At 37.5% G+C, this 21652-nt stretch overlaps 1 protein-coding gene across 1 annotated transcript in view; it reads right to left on the bottom strand.

The window, feature by feature from the left end:
* Positions 1 to 2356: 2356 nt before the first annotated feature.
* Positions 2357 to 21652, bottom strand: part of LOC146001301 (uncharacterized) — a 36446-nt gene continuing 17150 nt past the window's right edge. The window contains exons 4-7 of the mRNA XM_083138608.1: positions 12847 to 13019; positions 9862 to 9960; positions 5772 to 5891; positions 2357 to 2886 (exon numbers count right to left, since the gene is read on the bottom strand). Of these exons, the coding sequence (XP_082994734.1) occupies positions 2560 to 2886; positions 5772 to 5891; positions 9862 to 9960; positions 12847 to 13019 (719 nt within the window). The 3' untranslated portion in view covers positions 2357 to 2559. The remainder of the gene's footprint in view (positions 2887 to 5771; positions 5892 to 9861; positions 9961 to 12846; positions 13020 to 21652) is intronic.

The following is a 21652-nucleotide window of genomic DNA, read 5'->3' as shown; positions in this document are numbered from 1 at the left end:
GTTTCTTAATTTTAAAGAATTATAAAATTTGAGATGGGTTTTATATATACAAATTTTTTTTTTAAGATGACATTTTTAATTAAAATAATTAAAAAAATATATGTTATTTATAAAACAAAAAAATATAAAAATACACTATATACTGTAATATATATTTGTTTTTTTATATGTTAGTATACAAAACTATATATTTTTTGGTAATTAACAAACCTCTTCTCTGTTTACTTTGATCAAAAATCTGTTTTAAAGTTTTAACAAACTGGAGGATATGAGAATATGCAAGTACGGTATCTTCGGTTCAGATATAAATGGACCGAATATATACTGGGGTATTTTGCTGTAACCCCATCAGCCACCCCAGTGTTCAATGAACATGTATTTTTTTTGTGTGTGAACAATGAGAATTAACTAAAGAAAGTTCTTGGTTCGTTGTAAGCGACTAATGTATAGACAAAGGCTAGGCGGACAAGAATACAGTCACCAGTACACCTTCCCATTGTTTACCGCAGCACGTTTGAATATGTATCTTTAAAATGTCTCACCTTGTTGACTAGACAATTATTCAAACGACAATAAGCTTAACTATTCGCGATTAAAATTATCCGATATGCCATCTGGTGAGATTTTCAGGAACCCACTCCAAGTAGGACACTTCGCTGTGTTGAAGCCGTTCAAAGCATGGAGAACATGCGAAAAAGTAACGTCTACTGTTCAGTTTTTTCCTCTAAATCGTTTTGTGGGTCAGGACAAGTGAAAAGCTTACATGTATTTCCACCCAGTGGAATCAACAAAATGAAATTTGCAAATAAATCAGGGAAAACAGAACTGATTGACAAGATTGGCATAACTGAAATGCGGCAAGGAAATTACCAAGAACGCACGAGTCTATTCACTTTATTTACCATGAAAGTAAGTTTTAAATTGTTCTTCATGAATATAACATTTTTTCTTCGAAAACAATGTAGTATGTATTAATTTGGAACAGGTGCATGTCAATTAAGTGCGAAGATGAAAATACTGGTAGTTTGAGAATTAATTAATGTATGTAGCCTAATCATAAAGGAAATTGACATGTAATGTTGCTGTTTCATTCAGTAAGTCAATTTTCAGTGAAGAATGAAGGTAGCCTCAATTAAATTATTGTTGTTATTATTATTATTATTATCCTGTGTTATTAAACCAGTCTGCCTCTTTGGGGAAAGAACTGCAACGGCATGTTTACATTTTTCTCCTGTGAATTGCTTTATTTTCAAATAATTTCTGAGAGCCCCAGTTACAACCGAGGTGCAGATGAAACAGCATTGCTTTGAAGAACCAGTGCGTATACATTCGTCTGCGTTTTAATCATAATTAAATGCTTTGCTCTCAGCACAGCTTCACCTTCGTTATAGTTCAAGGAATTCACATCGCATTCGCAATATTTAAAAATATCGCGTATTTTAAACGTCTCTTCCATACCAGAAATGACAACACGCTGCTATTACGTACTACTACTGAATGTAAACAAAGATTTATCCTACATAGAGCGGCCATATTAGAAGCGACACTAACGCTCAGGTGGTAATTTTAATCGCGAGTTGTAAAATGTTTTGTTGGTAAGAACAGGGAGACAATCCAGATGTGAATTATCGGGGATATTTATGCGGGGAAGAAGCCGGAAAAATTTCAACCAATTCCGGGAATCGAACCCGGATCTCCCGCGTGGTTGTCAGACGCTCTACCAACCAGACGACAGCAGCTCCTTGGATGAGTTCCATACTTTGATTATTTCAATTTATTTTAATAGGTATATTTTCTTGTTTTTTATGGATTTTCTTCACACTTAAAACGTCTCACCTCGTTGACCAGACAATTATTTCGTAACAAAGAAACAAAATAATGCTCCCAGAATTTGATAAAGATCGAATAACTAGAAAGTAATTTGGTTCTATTGTTTCATAAATACTATAGTAGTGGTATTAGTAGTAGCATTAGTAGTAATTCAGCTAAATAATTAATTGTAAGTATTATTAATTAATTATGAGTATTATTATTTAATTAAAGTTTAATAAAACTATGGTAATGTGAATTTGGAGAAAGTTTTAGAAATAACCCCCCCCCCCCCGATAAAATCCTGCGTACGGTACTGGTAAAAACATCTTTCTCAACAAAATCTAGAAGCAAAATACGAAATAAAAGCAATGTTTTCTGGTTCTAACTTATGGGAACGTGACTGATATCAGGTATAGCATTGTTTTGAAGGTTCAGAAAAAATGATTTGTCATCTACTTCAGATCCCTAATCATGAATAATTTTAATCAATGGTTCACAATAACAAAATAAATTAAAAAAGGCAAGGACGACGAAAAGTCCGAAGTTATTAAACGAACAAACTGTATTGCATAACAATTATGTACAGTAGATACAGTATACACCATTCATAGCCTGTAGTATACGTATTTCGATAACAGCATTAGCTCTCCCTCAAAACACACATGCATTAAACAACAAACAATAAAAGTAAGTGCCCAAAAACATTGTAATTTGACACTTCCCATGTCAACGTTGCATCCAGTACATTCACGTGTCAAGTTCGGTGAGGAGCTGTTCCTCTACAGAACGTGGAGGACCTTCCTCAAACTCAGTCGGAGACGAATATTGCGTCGAATCGTCGGACAGGGCTGAGTACATGGAAAGGTCGTCGCTCATCACATCCGAGAGGAACAGCGTCTCGGAACTCGCTCTTCTCTGCCTGGATTCTCCTTCAGAGAGAGCATTGTCGTCAGTGTCATATGGGGAGCTGGGGGCAGAGTGACTTTGGAACTTCCTGCTCACTTTAGGAGTGTCCTCTTCGTCTTCTCCATCAGATAGATAGGAATCGTAAGAGCTCTCGAAAGTCTCGTCGATCTGAAATGAACATGATAATTAGTGCACACAAATCCATTGATGTTAAACAATCAAGTGATCGATAGATATGATTATCGAGCACACAACTCGAGCTCGCCAATATTAAACGCATCCAATCTCTAACGTTTTCACTTTTCTTTTTTAATTCAAGTTTTATGAATTTTCACTAAATTAACTTCAAATTGCACACTGTAGAATTGTATTGCATAAACGTATAATGAAGCAATCGACTAATAATTTAATTATGAGGCAGAATTTAAGTTACCGACAAGGAGAAAATTCCCATTTTTTTCAATTAAGGGGCGAGGAAAATTGAAATTGAAAAAGAAATATGAATGTTCTCCTTGTCGGTAACTTAGATTCTAGCCAAGGATACCATAGCTATAAGGTAATACCATGTTACATCTCACAGTTATTTAACGCACAATCTCATATTTCCTTCAAAGTACTGACTTTGTTCCTCATGTGCTCCTCGCAAAAAATTCAAATTTCTAATATTCTTGGACATTTGGTTTAGGATATACAGGATTGTAAAGATTTCGCTAACGCTCATTCGAGATTGCGTATTAATTATTTCAAGACATTTGCTGCTCATTCAATGGTTAGCATTTATTCAAAATTTGCATTTTTTTAAGAAATAAGCGAAACTGCTTGGAAACACAATTGTATGATATTTTCAAATCCCCAAATTCCCTCTAGGCCTAACGATATATTTTTTTTTTTTTAAAAAAATAGTGGTCCGTTTAATTTTTTCACGTCGAGCCCAACTTTGAAAAGGATGGAAATTGCTATATAGGAAATGTACATTAACAAAGTCAAAATCAATAATGGAGAAATGTGGAGAAGCAAAACTGTTACACATCAACCCACTTCATTGTGGGGTCATTTCTTATCAAATCATCCAATTTGAAAATATTTGGTTGCATGACCATTTTAGAAAAAAAATAATTTCTTTACAGGTTTGTACAGTACATATTTTAGGATATCAAAAACGGTGTTTTTTTTAATGCACTTAATTCTCCTACAACGGCCTTCATCCAAAATGGCGGATGACCTTTTTTGCTCACGTAGCTCTTTACATAAACCTAATATATGTGAACAAGCATTGGAACTAGACATCTGAAATAAAATTAATTTTGGTAGCTATTGAGGTGATCTTTCCAAGATATTTGAGAATGTTTTGCTTAAAATCACTTCTTTACTGTAGCCGGAAATTTGGATAACAATTGTTAATAAATAACATTTTTAAACCAGATTTTTTACGTGAAAGGATTAATCTAAAGCTTGAAATTGTGTTTTGCGTGTAGACCTCTCTACAGGGTGTCTGCAAATAAAAAATAATTGCTTAGAATTTTTGCCCCTTTTTTTTTAGCATGGATTCAAACATGGTCATTTATGGAATTTCTGGGTTAAATTTGGCCGAAAGTACCAAACTCATGTGAAGATCTCAACTAAAAATGGCGAAGTTGGTAAATATACGATTCGCACACATTTTCAAGTAGAATCCCATGTATGGTGCATGAGTTTAATAAGAATTTCTATTCTAGGAGTGTAATAATGCTTCTAAAAAGGTGGAAAGTAAATGGAGAGTCAAAAGTGTCAGAAATATTACTAATATTAAAATGGCGTGTGGTGTAAAATACCATATCACAAATAATTCAAACAAAGGTACAAACCAAAAATTTGATGCTACTTTAGGAGGTCAGTGTTCCGATCTTAATTTACCACATTGGAGGGATTCAACAAAGCATAGTTTTGTTTCTCAACATTTCTCCATTATGTATTTTGGCCTTGTTAATATACATATGCTAAACTTGCATTGTAGCATAGCAATTCCCATCCATTTTCATAGTGGGGCTCATGGTGAAAAACTATAATTTGAAATAGATCCATAATTTGTCTTTATTCTTAGAGTACTTTTTTTTGTTCAAAATTTCCAAAAATTGTGTTTCTGAGCAAGTTCCTATATTTCTTAAGACTAATTGACATTTTCCATAAATTGTAACCACTCAATGAGGTCTTGAAGTAATGGATGTACGATACCATTTCTTTTCGACTGAGTTTCGGCGAACTTTACACCCAAGTATCTCCTAAACTAAATGTCCAAACATATTATGAATTTGAAATTTTGGTGAGGAACAAATGGAGAAAATTTGAAGAAAATTTGATTTGCTTTATTTTACTTCGATTTTGTGGCAATTTATGGCTAATTCGTGAAGACTGGGATGAATTATGATATGATGAAATTGGTGAATGGACACTCGCAAACATCCATGCTCAGGCAGGGAATCGAATCCGGGACCCCTGACGTCGTAGCGCGATGTGCTAACCACTCCGCCACGGGGGCAGGCTGAAGAATATTTGAGATGATGGGTTTTTGATAATTCCTGTACGTGGAATGCCCTATAAGTAAGAAACAATGAAATATTGCACTCGGCAATTTAGAAGATAAAGCATTACTGCGTCACTGAGGACTTCTGAACAGAGTCTGAAGGGCTTCTTCATCGCCTGGAAAACATAGAATTCTATTTTGAGTACTACACAATCTACAAATACTTGTACACAAGACTGTATTTGTATTTTTGTTATTTAGCGTCGTTTTCTGCCACTTTTGACTAATTGCAACGATAAGGATTAACACTAGAGTAGGCACAGTGGGAGCTGAAGAGTGCAGAGACACGAAGGACGTTTTCCAATGATATCCAATTGAATTATAAAAATCGTCTTTATACATTTGTAAACTAGTATTATTTATGTGTTTTTACTTCGCCATACATTTTACGGTGCTAGTACTACAGAACTAAGATCAAAGAATGCTTCGAAACCTTCATACACAAAACGACTCTCTTTTGTCTGCGATTAGTTTCTTGAATTTGTCAATTTACCGTAAGATCAGGATCCTTGAAACTGTACAGTATCGAAATTCGCATCATCTTCGTTTCGAAGCTGTCTTCAACTTCTTCGTCCTCCGATGAAAGACACTGCTCGTATTTTCTTTTTCTTCCCTGCAGGAGAATATTTTTTAAAAATTACATTAGTTGCGAACAAGGCTTATGTTAGGACACGTTAAAATTGTATTATGTGATGACCACTTTTGAAGCATACTGATCATTAGAAAAAAATTGAGAATGCACTCATGACCTAAACTTCTTATAAATATGCACCAGGTAAAAAAAACAAAAAAAACAAATTTTGACAATAAGGCAATACTGTGTGTCTCGTTTAGCGAAAAAAGCATTTTCGTAGTGAATTATTGTAATAGGGTTTAGAAAAAAAAGTATCAAATTTCAAATTACGTCACGTGAAATATGTTACGTTTGAAATATTTGAACTAAATTTCTTGGGGAAGTCCAGCAAGTACTGTAGTGTACCCTACTATTTTTCCTGCAGGATGCCTCGCTGTAGCCACAGGGTGTGTAAAAAAAAGGTAACTGAACATAGTTCGAGTGCTAAATTTCAGTTACCTTTTTCTGAAACACCCTGTACTTAACTTAAGGATTAAATTATTTTTAATAAATTCAGTGATACTACATTGTTACAAATTTCTGTAGCATCTAAGAAAAATACATTAACATGATAGTTTAATTTTCTTCAGCAAGTTATCTTTAATATTTCAGTCATGTCTCGTAATTATTATTAGTTTCGCTTTGAATGAACCAACATGTTTTTTTTTTCGAGCAGAAGATACATTATTGGACGTCCGTTTTCAAAAGCATAGAACAATACGTCCGAAAGATTCCAATAAACTTGAATATTTATTCGCTCATCGAAACCACGCCTCTTTCTACATAGGGTGTATCAATATGTATCAATCTTTGTGAATATTATCCTCTTTTTTAAATAATTCACTTACATAAAGTTTGTTTAAGTCCACTTTATGCTGAGATAGGCTAATCGGGACAGTTTAAAGTCGGATACGAATCATTGTGCGTGCAGTGTGGCTCCACCGCGGATCGAATCCAGGTCTCTTTGATTGCAGGGTGACAGCATTATCATTAATACCCTCGGGGAGCGCTCATCACTTCCTGAAGACGTGAGACCTTAGGTAAAGCTTAATGACAGAATAAAGACAGTGGAATCTAACCACAGAAATAGTTTGAAGCAAAGTTCTCTTAAGAATTGCGAATACCCGGTGGAGGTACACAGTGGTTCGGATCCAACTTTAAACTATAGGTCCAGTCCTGATTAGCCTTGCTGTGCATAAACTGGACTAACGCCAACTCAATTTCTATGTGCTCTTATGAGGAAAATAATATACGTGTTTTCGTGTCCTTAACGATCAATACTTCGATTGTGTGCATCACTCTTGGAGATCTCTCTAAAATATATTATTTGAAAGTGTTTGATTCAAAACTAAGTTGAAAATTTAGTAGAGAAATTTCATAGAAATAACAAGTGAAAGTTGTAATAAAGAAAATTTAAAGCCATGAGCTTGGAAGTCTTCCTGAGCCAATACGGCCATTTCTAAGTCAGATATTACATGATGGACAACATGCCAATGACGCAATAGTAACTTGTAAAAAAAATATAACTCAACGCACCACCACGAGATTAGAAGTCTGGCAGAAGTTCGCGCTGTTGCAACGTCGGAGCACAACCCCGTGTGTTCGGAGGCTTAAGAGAATGAAAGATCTCGTTGTAGAGTTGGTCTTTGTAAGCCATGTGATACAAACTGACTTTATTTTCTCGAAAGGTCAGGGATGACACAAAGGTGCCTCGAAGAGAGAGGTTGGTCTGACGCTCGAACGCAGCCCTGTTGACGTTGCCACACAGTGCGGGGGAACCAGCGACTTTCGTCCCGCTCTCGCTTTGCTACGAGTCCCATGCGTGTCACCAGCGCAATTCTGCCCAGTCGCCTATTTTCATGGTTGTGCGTTTAGGAAAATATTACATCCACACAGAGTAATCACAAAGTGGGCGTACCCCTTTTATATTCGACACTGCGATCGTTATTGTTGAATGCTTGATATGGACACATACCTGATGGTTTAAGAGTCTGGAACATCGGTATGGAGACAGTCTTTTTCGTAGCACAGCCGTTCTGCGCCATGTTCTGGCGCACTTTGCGTTGCAAGTGTGTCATTATCTGAAAAATACCTTTCCCAGGTGGTGGATTAGAAGAGATTCTGAACATTTCCCAGCTTCCTTAGCCTGACCTCCCAAGAAGTCCCGACCTCATCTCTGGGGACTCATCATCGGAGTCAGAAATAACACGTTTCGCACAACGCAAGAGTTACGAGCAGCTATGAAAGATGCCTTCACGTCCGTGGCCCCGTATTATATGCCAGAACATGGCACTGAATTCGGCTGAGCTACGTAAATGACGGCCTCCATACCGATATTCTGGGCTCTTAAACCATCAGGCATGTGTGCATATCAAGCATTCAACAATGACGATCGCAGTGTCGAAAAATATAGGAGCGGGGTTACACCCACTTTGTGTTTAGGTTTATACTGGATTAAACCAACGGTTGTATTGTCGAGGAAACTCTGGCGTGCTCTCCAAATACCCCAGGCTTCTCCCGAACCACATCACATGGTGCAAGTAGCCTGGGTAAAAGCGTTTCCGTGTCGTCAACCTTTGCTTCACCAACGACTCTCAATCAGGTGTCCAATCAGGAAAGCACGCTGGTTCCGCAATCTGGCTCCTAAGCGGGATAGGAAGTGTCTAACACCATCACCTAGAGTTCTGCGGTTAGCTAATGGGTAGTTACTACCGAGGATCAATTGATCGGATCTTACCTCCTGCAATCACGTGGTTCCTGAGCTTCACAGGCCTGTACCGAGTTTGGATTACTTCGTATCCCATGGCTTCCTATTGCAAAAATGTTATATCTCTGCGCTCCTTGAGTGTGCACACGTTTTGATTCACCCTGTATGTGTGTACATGCATTTGCACACATACATAAATAGTTTCCATATTTGGGCATATTTGAAGTTTACAAAATTATGTGTAGTCTACATGACTTTGGAAAGAAGATCCCAATCCACTGGAGCTTCTTTTAGATATAATACATGATTCAAGTGGGGTAAGGGAAATCATATTTGTTGAAAACTACCATGTTTATTAATCCATCCCCATACTATGCAAAATAGGTTCCGCAAATTACATTTGAGTGATCAGACGATGTATTTGAAGATTCCAATTTTTTGCTGTGATACGTCCGCTATCCTGTGCTATAAATTTTCTATAAAACTGTATAGCGTATGGAACCAATCTCAAAAATATAATGGGTAATTTTTTACGAAGTTAGGGTGTGAGGAAAGTAGGCAAAAAATGTAACTACCTCGGGAGAATTTTTGATAGAAGAGAGTGAATAAATGGATGAACTTGCCTTGCTTAATGGTATGATCTAGGTTTGTATGAGATGTCCACACTTACTCCCCACGATTCTGTACCCATACAGCACATTTATATCCAGGAGACATCTAATGGACATCCTCTTGATATTAGTGTCAGTTCTCGATATCCAGAGGATGTCCAGGAATATCCCTTGGACATCCATTATATATCTCATTGATATCCATGTCTGTTCAGATGACATCCATATGATATCCAGAAAGGATATATTTTAAACATTCTGTGGATAATTTTTGAATACGTTTTGAACATTCTGAAGATCATTTCTGAACATGTTTTTGAGATTCTGTGGATAACCTTTTGACATGTTTTGGACATTCGGATATATGTTTCACACAATCTTGGTTCCCGTGAGCGGGACGCTATTTGCTTGTTTTTATTTGATTGTGGATAAAGATATATGATTATATATTCTTGTCTAGAGTCGTTCGTCCAATTGATGGCTGGGCATTCCATTAACGTCCAATGTATATCCACAGTTGGATATCCTGGATTAGATATCGCATGGACGTCTAATGGATATTCATGGATATGATCTGGACATTGTGTATATCCTAATGATATCGCCTGGAGATATATCCTATATGAGAGAGCCCACAAAATCCATTCCCTACCTGCATATTCTGGCTCTTTTCGCTTTGCCTCTTCTTGTAAAGAAGTCCTTTGACCTTTGCTATTGTCATGTGCATTTTCTGCCTTCGTAGACAGCGAACCTGCAAAGAAGCAGATTTCATTAAGTACAACATCATTTGGTTCAAATTTAGCCTAAAATTTCACACTTCTACGAACCAATAGTGTAATTAAGGATTATGAATTTTACTAAGAACACAATTTTTTTGTCATTATTAGGATTTAAATTTATTTGTCGGACTGTCTGGTTTTTTGATAATATAAATCTCAATAAATCCTCATGTAAAAATTTCGTAACCATCGAGTTTACTTGGGTTAAAGTATATTGTAATATTACATGCAATTTCCATGTTTATGAGTGTGCAAAGAAAGTGGTGTGTCTTCCAAATATTAAGCAACGCAGTTATCATTATCTTCTGCCTAGAGTGAGAAAGAAAATGTTGAATGTTTGGTTTGATTGGTGTTGTCATGATGTAGTAACAGTTGGTGAATCATATAGATCAATTGCTCAATTCAAGCCACATGAAACACGGCTTCATCGTGTCGGTGGTACAAGAAATGTAATTGTTTTAACAAACAAACCGAGATCGGGATATTTATGTACTAAACAATATTTATTCATAATTGGAGTAAAGAATAATAAGAGATGCGAATGTGACTGGAAAAGTGCATATGTGCATCATAATACTGGAATGTCCCAGGAAAGAAATACATTATCGAAACTTTATGTAATTTAAAAGTTTAATTTCCTATAAACTTGATGGTCAATCCAGATGTTCAAGTAGAATATGCAGCGTGTTCCGTTCAAACCTCCCACATTTCAATTGATCATTGCTAAAACTTATGAAATATAATGGAGTGCGAGTGGTACTAGACGAAAGAGAAACTCAAATAATTTTATTTCATGACTTCGAAGTTCACCGTTCTCTCACTATGCAGCGCCACAATCGCATAAAGCACAATGGCGACTCCGCAGCAGCGGACACAATCTGCATTCTGTAGAGGTGTGAGGAATCCCGAAAAGTCGAGACAGAGATTGGGAAAAAATATTTCCCGTCCCTATCCCGCCTTCGGGAAATGACTTCCCGACTTTTTGCGATCCCGAGCAGTCGGAAAATACCAAATGGTAATTTTAAAAAGTCGTTAATTCTCGACGTTTTCTGCATTGTAAGTTTCTGGACCTTATCTGAAATTGCTAGTTTTTATTCCAGAAATGCAAAAACAATCACTTAAAGTGAAAATGACGTGTAGAATTCGAGATTTCTAGAGCGTACCCGAAAATTTCCCGACTTAGTCGGGAAATTCCAAATTTTTCCCGTCCCGATCTCGTCCCGACCCAAAAAATTCTGTCCCGCAAACCCCTGTATTCTGGTATGCAGATACCAAATCAATCATTACACTGAAAAGAAATTACCGGAGAGAATATGGAAGTCAAGCACTTAATGGGAAAACCATTAAGCCATGGTGTGCGAAGTTTGAACCTTGAACTGCTTGAAAGCTTGGGGAAGTGATTTAAGCGGGCTTCTCTGAAATCCCGCTCGAATTTCTTCCACCTTCTCCTCCGAAACACGTCGACGAGAACCTCCGGATTATTTATTAACACTTCCAGTCGCCAAAAACTTCGCACACGATGCCTTAATGTTTTTTCCATCAGGTGCTTCACCTCCATATTCTCTCCGGTAATTTATTTGCACTGTATTAATTGATTTGGTCTCTGCATACCAGAATACAGGTTGTGCGCGCTGCTGCGGAGTCGCCATTGTGCTTTATGCAATTGTGGCGCTGCATAGTGAGAGAACGGTGAACTTCAAGGTCATGAAATGAAATTCTTTGAGTTTCTCTTTCGTCTAGTACCACTTGCATTCCATTATCTCTCATAACCTTTTAGCAATGATCAATTGAAATTTGGGAGGTTTGAACGGAACACGTACTTCGTTAACATTCTTGAGAAAATTTAACATGAAAATGTAAAGGGAAATTATTTAACTTTTGTTCTAAATATTTTTAATACAACTTCTGTGAAATAATGGGGGTAGGTATAACGACAATTGAAATGTAAAGTAATTATGCATGTTCCAAAAAGAAATCATGGACAAAAGACAGCTTAAAAGCTGTTCGGTCCAAAATAAAAGACTGATTGATTCTTAAATCTCATTATCACAGTCAGAGCAGTCTGCCTTCTATTTCCTATGTGACAACAACTGGGGCAACCAGGAATAATCCAAGTATATCACTTACTTTTCAATCGGTGTTAAAACTGAATGAGAAAATCGTGTCCTGCACGGAAATTTCCCTACGCGACGTCATGTGTCTGTACGTGATATGAAGGCCTTCTGAATGGCGTAATGTTTAAGCTATGTCTTGAAATCAAGGTGACTAATGTTCGATCCCAGATGGAAGCACAGCGGCTTTGATCCCAATTTTAATCGTTTTCATTTCATGAATCATATTCACAGTCAAAGCTACAAGGGAGACGTAAGTCTTAACTTGTTTTTAAAAATGTACAAATGTATAGCTTTAAATATTTTTATAAATACTATTTTTAGGTACTGTTTTTACAAATCTATTATGTACCTCAGCCAGGTGAACTTGTCATGAATCCACAAAGGAAATTATAGGAAATGGAACAAAATCAGACAATTGGCTGTCACGAAATCACTCTAAAATTTCTTAACGATTTTTTTAACATCAAACAAACATATAACTCTTGTGGAACACGAGCCAGTGCCCAAAAAGAGATTGAAACAGTAAACAAGATCTAGCACGAAATTAATGTGGCCCTGTGGAAAAAGAAGTTAGAGGCGGAGAATGTTACATAATGTAAACTTCCTAATTGAGCTCTACCCCATGTTAGAAACTCTAATTCCGACGTAAAAGGGATGAGGAGACAGGTGAGTGGAGAAGGTTACACAATGTGGAACTGCATAAGATTTGTAACACAATTTTGTACCTAAATGTTTTCTTCTTACCAATTTCTGCTTTGTTATCCGCTCCCTTCGGTAGAAAATGTTTACAATCCTTATATGCATGTCCAAAATTTTCGAGAACGCATATTTTACAACGATGTACACGGATGTCACTGGTCTTCTCAGAATGAGTCTGTAACTTGGTAATATTGTCCTTTGTGCGTGATAGTGGCCGCCTGCAAGAAGATAAGAACTATTTCTTACTTACATTGAGCTAGGGTTAACGTTTCTTCTGAAATATTAACATACAAGCGCTTTACGTGCAAACAATAGCACTCGCATCTGCGTATGCTATCCGAGCCCTTTACTTAATATTATTGCAGATACAACGACAAATTAAATATACACTAGAGGCTTGTCATTGCAATATTAGTTAACCTATAATTATTCAGCAATCGGGTTGCAAATTTCTGAGTAGTACCCATGGAGAATTTCGTGGTTGCAAGTGGCCACAGCTCCACCTTTCTTTTCCAAAGAAGAGTTTGCAGGATTCTTGTTGGGAAACCTGATGGTAAAAGACCTGTAGGATGATGGAGGGATAACGTTGAGATGGACCTAAAGGAAATCGGTAAGGATTGAAAAGATGGAATTGATCTTGCCCAGGATAGGGACAGATGGAAGGTTTGTGTTACTGCAACCATAAACCCTTGGGTTTAAGAAGGCTGGAGAGTAAGTTAGTTAGTTAGTTAAGGCAACTGTAAACTAACTAAGATAACGGTTAAAAAAACCTCGGTTAAAAGAATTTACTTATAAAAAGCAGCTAGTTACAGTCACAAGTAAGTCGTTGCTCCCTAACACTGGTTATAATATTGCAACCATTAGCTTAATTTCTTTACAGGGAAAGCTGAATAAACCAGTGTGTCACGATTTTCTGGTATTGGAAGTTGACACTCTCAATGGTCACGTGGTGCATGTTCTGGCCTAGCAGGAGACCCTGAACAATTTACTCTGCGGGAAATACTATTTACTATACAATAATACTTCCCATATTGTGATGATTCGAGTTCACCCTAAGAGTAATTATTTTTTGACCTACGGCACACTTTTTCAAATGCTTTGAGTTTCAATTTTCAAGTCCACTTTGTGCACAGATAGGCTAATCCGAACTGGACCTAGTTTAGAGTGGGAACCGAATCACGAAAATGAAGATAAATGGTGACTAGATGATATGAGGTGAAATGACAACCACAAATCTAAGACAGTAGACAAGACTAGAGGATTATACTGGCGGTGTGTCCAGGTGCCATAGCCTCGTTAGTTTGGAAACAATATGTCCAGGGTGTATGTGTGGAAGAGAGGTTCACAGAACCCCACTCTCTACAACCCGATCGGTCAAACGCACACGCAGGACCAGGACTGGACCCTCGAACCTTTCGTGCCGAGATCGTGAATCGACCACTCAACGTCTTCACCTGCCGAGTGGTGCAATTTCCCTCATAGATACCGGGTACCAACTGGCGTACGCAGGATATTTTTCGGGCGCGGGGGTGGGGTGGGGGGGCTGAACCTGTGAACTTGGTGCGTTCAGTAGCGCAGCGCAGGAACATTTTTCATCTGGGAGAGAGTATAATTTTCGTCCATATATATCAGTGGCGTGCGGTGACATTTTCCGTTGGAGAAGCAGATCCAGAAAAATTAAAAACATCAAGAATTCATTACTTCTACATGGTACGTTATACTGACAGAAATGAGCACTCTACCTGATACTGTTTCCTTAACGCCTCTAAGGGGAAAGATGAATGTCTTGGCGCAGTTGTTCATTTATTTGAACTTCATTTGGTCTGTTGTCAAACGTATGTAATGCAGCAGATGATTGAAACAATTTTAACATGTTGAAATATTCACAAATCCACTTTGGCACCACGTAGTTCTTTTCTTAGAAAATAGGAAACACTTAAGTTTTTGAAGCTTTCGGTTTCCACACAACCCGTCGAACTTTTCGTAGTTTGAAAGTTGGTTACATTTGAAGCCCTTCTCTCCTAGCACATTTCAGGAATAGCTGGAGTTCAACGTCCAATTTTACACTTTTGATTTCACAACACTCTCACACAGAAAGAGAAAGAGAAAGAGAGAGAGAGAGAGAGAGAGAGAGAGAGAGAGAGAGAGAGAGAGAGAGAGAGAGAGAGATATGTGCGCAAAGACAAACAAAATAAATAGAAATTCACACGCACGAAAAACGGTAACTTTTACCTCTCAAAGCGCTTGAAAAAAATTGTATGTCCGCTGCCAGCCAGTTTTACCAACTCTATTTGGCGGATGAGTCTATTTCTATGGACGTGTTAGCTGTCTCAATAGACCGAACGCTTTGAAACGTTTATCTTCACATAGAATATGTCATACGTATGTCAGCAATCATATTTTGCGATTCTCGTGTGCTTTGAACGCTGGCAGTATACAGTGCACGTGGACACTTAATCGTGCAGTTCGCAACACTGAGGACATAAGAAGACTATACCGATGGCACTCTGGGTTTTCTTTTCAGCCCTCTATTGGAAAACAAAGTCCCCCGTCACATAACGTACCCCCTCCCATTGGATCCTCAAGACCGCGTGGTCATTTTTCTGATCGTTGCTGGCGTTGTAGCCTACAGGCTGGACAGGGTGGGTGTTGCAGATGTTTTGTCAACACGCCACAAGAGGGTGTGGATGGCATCATATCGGAACCTTGGAGGCTTGCACAAGGTTGATTCTTTTACGTGTTACGTTCCTTTTACAGCTGTTACCCAATGCTCTTCCCGTCGGGCTTAAGACTCTTCAGACCTTCACTGAAGCCATCTCTGGATCATGGAAACACTGAACACCATAGATAGGTTTGATTGTTTATTTTCAAAAATTCACACAGTTTGTAGTAAGACGGGAGGATGAGTAAACCTTTCTTTGAAGTTAGTATTTACTAGTTTGGAAGTTTATGATATGTTAACCTGTTCAATACAGGTTGTCTTCTCTCGATTCAACACGGAAGAGTAGTCCCTATAGCCTGTTAAACACAGGTGATATACTTCCTATTCAACACAGGAAGTGTCCAATTTATCCCAAAATCTTCGCTTTCATGCCCTAGGGTTTACTCTCCAACCCACGGCGATTACATATTTTTCATATCATAATATAGTTACATTCTTTTAAATATTTTATACATAAGTTCTCTTATCATTATACAATTTTAAAGGTTGAGTCGTAATATGTTTCTTTCTTTTATCTTGCTTCACAAAGAATAGAATTTATAATTTACAAGTTACAGTAATCCGTTGATCCAAACGATTATGTACAGGTTAAATGCTCTCTTCATCTGAGCACTGATTGGCACTTTGACAACCGCTTTACATTATTCAACACTTTGCATGAGATTAAGGCCGTAACAAATAAAACCTTAACATGCGGTAACAGGGAAGAAATAATGAAAAGCCAAAAGTGAAATACTTTTGTAACTGTTATGCTATGAGCCAGCACTGCTGGCCTTGAGTACTGGAATGAATATATATATATAATAATATATATATATATATTACACACACACATATACACACACACATATATATATATATATGTGTGTGTGTGTGTGTGTGTGTTGGGGCATGGAGAGTTCCATTTTAGAAGATCACAAACGGATTTCCTGTTTTTTAATTGAAAATGTACATACATTTGATTTCTTCATTTTTTTATAATTTATGGTTATTTTAAAAACAGATAATTCCGAAACATATTAAGCTCTACACCTGGTTTTGGGCCCATTTCGAATGTGATGGAATACAAAATCAGAAGTTTGTAATTTGAAAGTATCAAAGCAACATGCATCGATTCGTTTTAATGTAGGGTGCGATTTGAAGGGGGATAGGAGAATTCCCTGTTTTGAACAATCAAATCTTTGGTTATGAATCACACATCTTAACCAGGGATCATTGTTTCCAACCCATTTGTAAACTATACATACTGTACTTATGGTGTTACAGTTGAATTCAATTAAGTTTACCGCATCATAGCTACATACACAATTTCGTTACGCAATTTATGGCCCGTGGGACCCGAGCACACCCAATAATTTATATGATTTTTTGTGAACTTCTACTTCAAGTGCTTGAACCCACCCGATGTTTTTGAAATGTTGGGGCCCCTACCTGCCCTTAGATGTCATGTGTTTGATATTTTTTCCAGACTTCTGGTGTTTCACAAGTACTTTTGTATCGAATTTTGAAATTGGGCTATGTCAGTTGTTGAGATCTGAAGTGTTTTGTTGTGCCTTTTAAGAAAAACTAGGTCCACACGGTACCAATCAACTCGTGGGAGGTTCAGATTTGAAGGATTGGTAAAACCAAAGTAGTTATTTATGATGGAATTTGCTATATTTTAAGACTCGCTATAAATAGTGAAAGTGCTATCATTGTATGAGTAAAACCTAAATCCTTCAGGTCTTAGAAGAAAGGAAAAATTGACATGGTTATTCTTGAAACATTGAAAACAATTGATTCATCTTGTAGGAGGACGATAGTTCAGAAGTTAGATCAAACCATACGTTCGAAAGCAATTTTTTCAATCTTTGGTGCACAATATGAATAACCGGTTTGAAGACTAAGGTTTCTTTTCGCATGTAGTACTATTAATTGGACACACACATAGCATTTACATGAATAAGAACGTGTATTTTATGGTGACATGGCAGGTGGTGAACTTTAATATAGGCGAAACATGTGTGCGTCACTAAAGATTTTTCACATCTACAAAGAAAATGCAAAACATCTTTCTACCTCACTCAAGGATTATGTGAATACAATTGAAATTGTACCAATATCTACATCTGAATGTGAACGCGGGTTCAGCGCCATGAATTTAACCTTCACTGAACAGAGGGAGATTAAACATTTTCTTGGATCATAGCCATGCTTCGCCGTAAATCAATTACGGCGATACCCCATTGTTGGAGTTTTATTTTCATGAGATATTGAGCTCCAATTACCATTTTAAACTTTCGTTTTTAAAGTAATTCAAACGCGAAAAAGATATCGAGAGTATTTTAGTTTTTTTCCGACTACATTGTTACCTTTATTTGAATTTTTATTTTATAAATATTTCGTGTGGGGGGAAGTAGCCCCGTCAACCCCCCTCTGCGTACACCAGTACGGGAGGCCACAATTAAAATTGTCCTACTTAGAACCCTCTGGAGCCCTATCTTGGAAACTTGGTAAAGAGGCTATGGAGACCATTAAAAATCGAATGAAGACAGAAATAAAATAGTTCAAATTTTCACCACCAGGAGCAAATGTGGCGCTGAGAATTAAATTGCCCCTACTCAGAGCCCTCTGGAACTCTGTCGAAGCAGCCGATTGCAGTTTAACTTGGTATAGAGGCTATGGAACCTAATGCTGCTGAAAAAAATAGTTCACATTTTCACCACCAGGCTGGTGTGGCGCTGAGGTAACAACAAGCAGTAATTTGAGTTTATTTGAGTAATTTTTAGGTACAGTAGTGTACAATATGCGCCCTGTCAACGTCAGTGGTCTCTGGAACCGTAAGACAGTGTGATTAATAGTCCACGAATCGTTTCCCGGGATGTTGTTCACTGTGCACCAGATTTGAGCGCCACATTTCCACCTCGTGGTAAGAATTTGAACTATTTTTTGCCCTAGAATTCGCTTCCCAGTCGTCTCCATAGCCTGTATATTAAGTTTCAGTGCAATCCGTTGCTTCGAACGACCCCCAGAGTGCTCAGGGTAGAGCAACTTTAATTCTGACCACCCGGTATGAGCTGTAATTCCCAGTCGTGAACATATTGCACAATAAATAGTCGGATGATTCCGTAAATGTAAACAACATATCTTGTTTGTTTAAAATTGTCTTTTTATATACAAATAACCGTCGTTTGCGTAATACTACTTGGAATGTAACATAACATTGCCTGACCGGAAATGCCGTTAGTCATCATACGAACTGGCACTCCGTGACGTTGTCAGACGTGGAGAGGGAGATAGTGGACGTCTCGTAAACAAGAAAAAGTAGATGAATAAATGGTTTCTTTTTAGCACAAATACTGAATTTTTGTTTTGTATTTTGTGGAAAATATTCCTTTCTGTGTTCCATCTTCCTCCCCACTAATTTGTTTCTGCTTCCGTCACTTCAATAGTCATGATCAGAATATCCAACACGCAGAAGGCATCAACATTACGTAACAGCGTAGATAGGAACTAACCTTCAATCGTGACCTTGTCCCTCAGTGACCGAGTTTCCTTTAAAGAGAAACGCAAGCTCTCTTTATTCCATTTCATAACACAAATCAAACACGCAAGCACTTGATTACAAGGTGACTTGACTTTTTTATTCTAGTCTAATGTCACATTTCTAATAGGTAAACGTCAATGACTTGTGTGGACGTAAAATCTCATACGACAAAAAGATTAAGATTAATATATCCTATACAGTGGTGGTTATTGTTCTTGGTTTGAAATATGTCTGTGTGTGGTGCGTGCGTGTGTGTGTGTATAAAAGAGTGTCCTGTGAACATAATTCCCATACCAGTTAACTGTAGACCAGGCAAACGAGAACAAGTCTCTGCGCAAGTAGTGACGCGAGACGGTTCCACCAATGAACAGTGAGAGAAACGGGATTGCGTAATGGGCGACGGGAGTTACCCGCTTTCTCTCCTTCGTTCTGCAGCGTTGCAAACTTTTGAAAACGACAATACCGTACGCACATGGCAAACTGACCATATGTTTGTCTCCAGGTGCGTTCGCTTGGTCTAAGAATTTCTTAGGAAAATATTAGGGATAAAACAGCAAGTGGAAATTTTGACAAGCCGTACATTTAGCATACGGACAAAGGTCTGGACATGTACGATCAGTGCTCTACAGTTGGCAACGCTGCGATTTCACCACTCGATTTCTCTCCTCCTCTGCCGCTATGCGCGGCCCTGCTCCACAGTTATATACATACATACATACATAAGCAAATGACAGCTGAGACAAACTCAGGGATCAGTGGTTTCTAATATCATCTCAGGTGTAGCAATCTAGAAACGGTTCTGTGTAGGTATACATATCATTCATTGTTTCATTGTTATGTAATTATTAATACTGAAAATATCTTTACATGCATTTGAATACAATAATGACGTACATTAATTGTGCATTTTTATTTTTATACGGTCTATTATTTTGGAAATTAGCGCGTATGTTTGATATAGGGAATTATTGATATCTACCCTTGAAACGTTGCTACTTACGCCCCTGGATACCGAAATACTACACATCATGAAACTCACAAAATGTGAAAATAGGAAGCTCTTAAATCTCACCTATTCCCTTCTACATATTCGAACAGTACACGTAAGATTATTCACCTTATGGGGGGGGGGATGATTAAAAATGTATAAAGTTCGTAAGTTGCTGCTCACTTATGAGGTTCAAGCAATAGCTGACACATATACAGGGTGACCTAAAAAGTAACCGAAATGTAGAACTGTTACCTTGTATTCGGTTACCTTTTTTGTGGCCACCCTGTATATGGTTATAAAATAAAACATACTACTTAAAAAGATATAACTTTGGAAAACCCTCAGGTATAAATTCAGTTTGGTGTTAGATGTGTTAACAGGTGGGAGTGCAGCTTGTAATAGAAGCAGCGTGATTCAATTAACTTTGTCACATCTCATAGGATCTGTAAATCCGTGGTGTACAGATCAAGTTACAATAATTTGTGTACTGAAATCTATATTTTTGTATTGATTAATTATCGATGTAATGTCTACATTGTGTTCAGAATGAACATTGTTAACATTTCAACAGTTTCCTAGAACATTTTGCACATTTTATACAGAGTGTCCCAAAATAGTGTTTACACTTTTTGAACGTCAATAACAGGAACACTAATAACAGCAAGCACGAACATTTTTGGTGTCACGTACCTTACATTTATAGATGTTCAAATTACCACCATTGGCAGTAATACGTTATGTGCAATCTGAACGACTGCAACGTCCTCCAGTTGGACACTAGTCGTTACAAAGTTAGTCCGCTGCCCCTTTTGTCGGGAACATGAGACACACTTAAATTCACTAAGGCTTGCTGGGTAACAATAAATACAACACGGTTTTCAAAGTTAGACGCAGTTTTATAATTCCTTATCGTATGCGGACTCACAAGCAATGTACAGATTTACACACGTTTCTTTACCTTAGTTTTGTCATTTGATGCGTGAGGATGCGAAACGAAAACAATTCTTACAGCATTTCACATCACAATCACTAACACACAACGTTAGGCAAAACAAACCAAAATACAGGAAGGTTTCTGCACGTAATCTTTATTTCAGCGTATCGCCTTAAAGAAACAATTAATGGAAACCAATAACACTATTCTTGCATTTCATTTTCCCGTTACCACATGCTTATTGATTCCTCTACCTTCGCCTGTTTTTCAAATCAGTCCGTCGTCAGGAGAAAATATTCAGCCAGGTTCAGCCGAGATAGAAAAGTGACGTCAATGCGAACAGATTATGACGTATTTATAAACATATATACAAGTTCCAAACAAAACTGTACCAATCTAACTATAGTCGCCTGTGGGATCTTGCACATAATTTGAAATAACAAACATTTAAAAATCTTAATATCTCAACAAATATTAAGCAAACATTCAGGTTCGTTACAAGATCGATAAACATCAGATACTGTTTCTGCAGGAAGGGAAGCGTAGGTTGCCTCAATTGCATGTCCCACGTCACTCAGTGTCTCTGGCTTTGTGCCGTACACAGCATTCATCACAGTTCCCCACAGGTAGGAATTTAAGTGTGTTAAATCAAAAGATCTGGATGGATATTCGATTCTT

The sequence above is a fragment of the Lepisma saccharinum genome, chromosome 17 (genome assembly GCF_977018435.1).
Source record: "Lepisma saccharinum chromosome 17, izLepSacc3.1, whole genome shotgun sequence".
Lineage (NCBI taxonomy): Eukaryota > Metazoa > Arthropoda > Insecta > Zygentoma > Lepismatidae > Lepisma > Lepisma saccharinum.
This window is presented reverse-complemented; position numbering and strand designations above follow the sequence as displayed.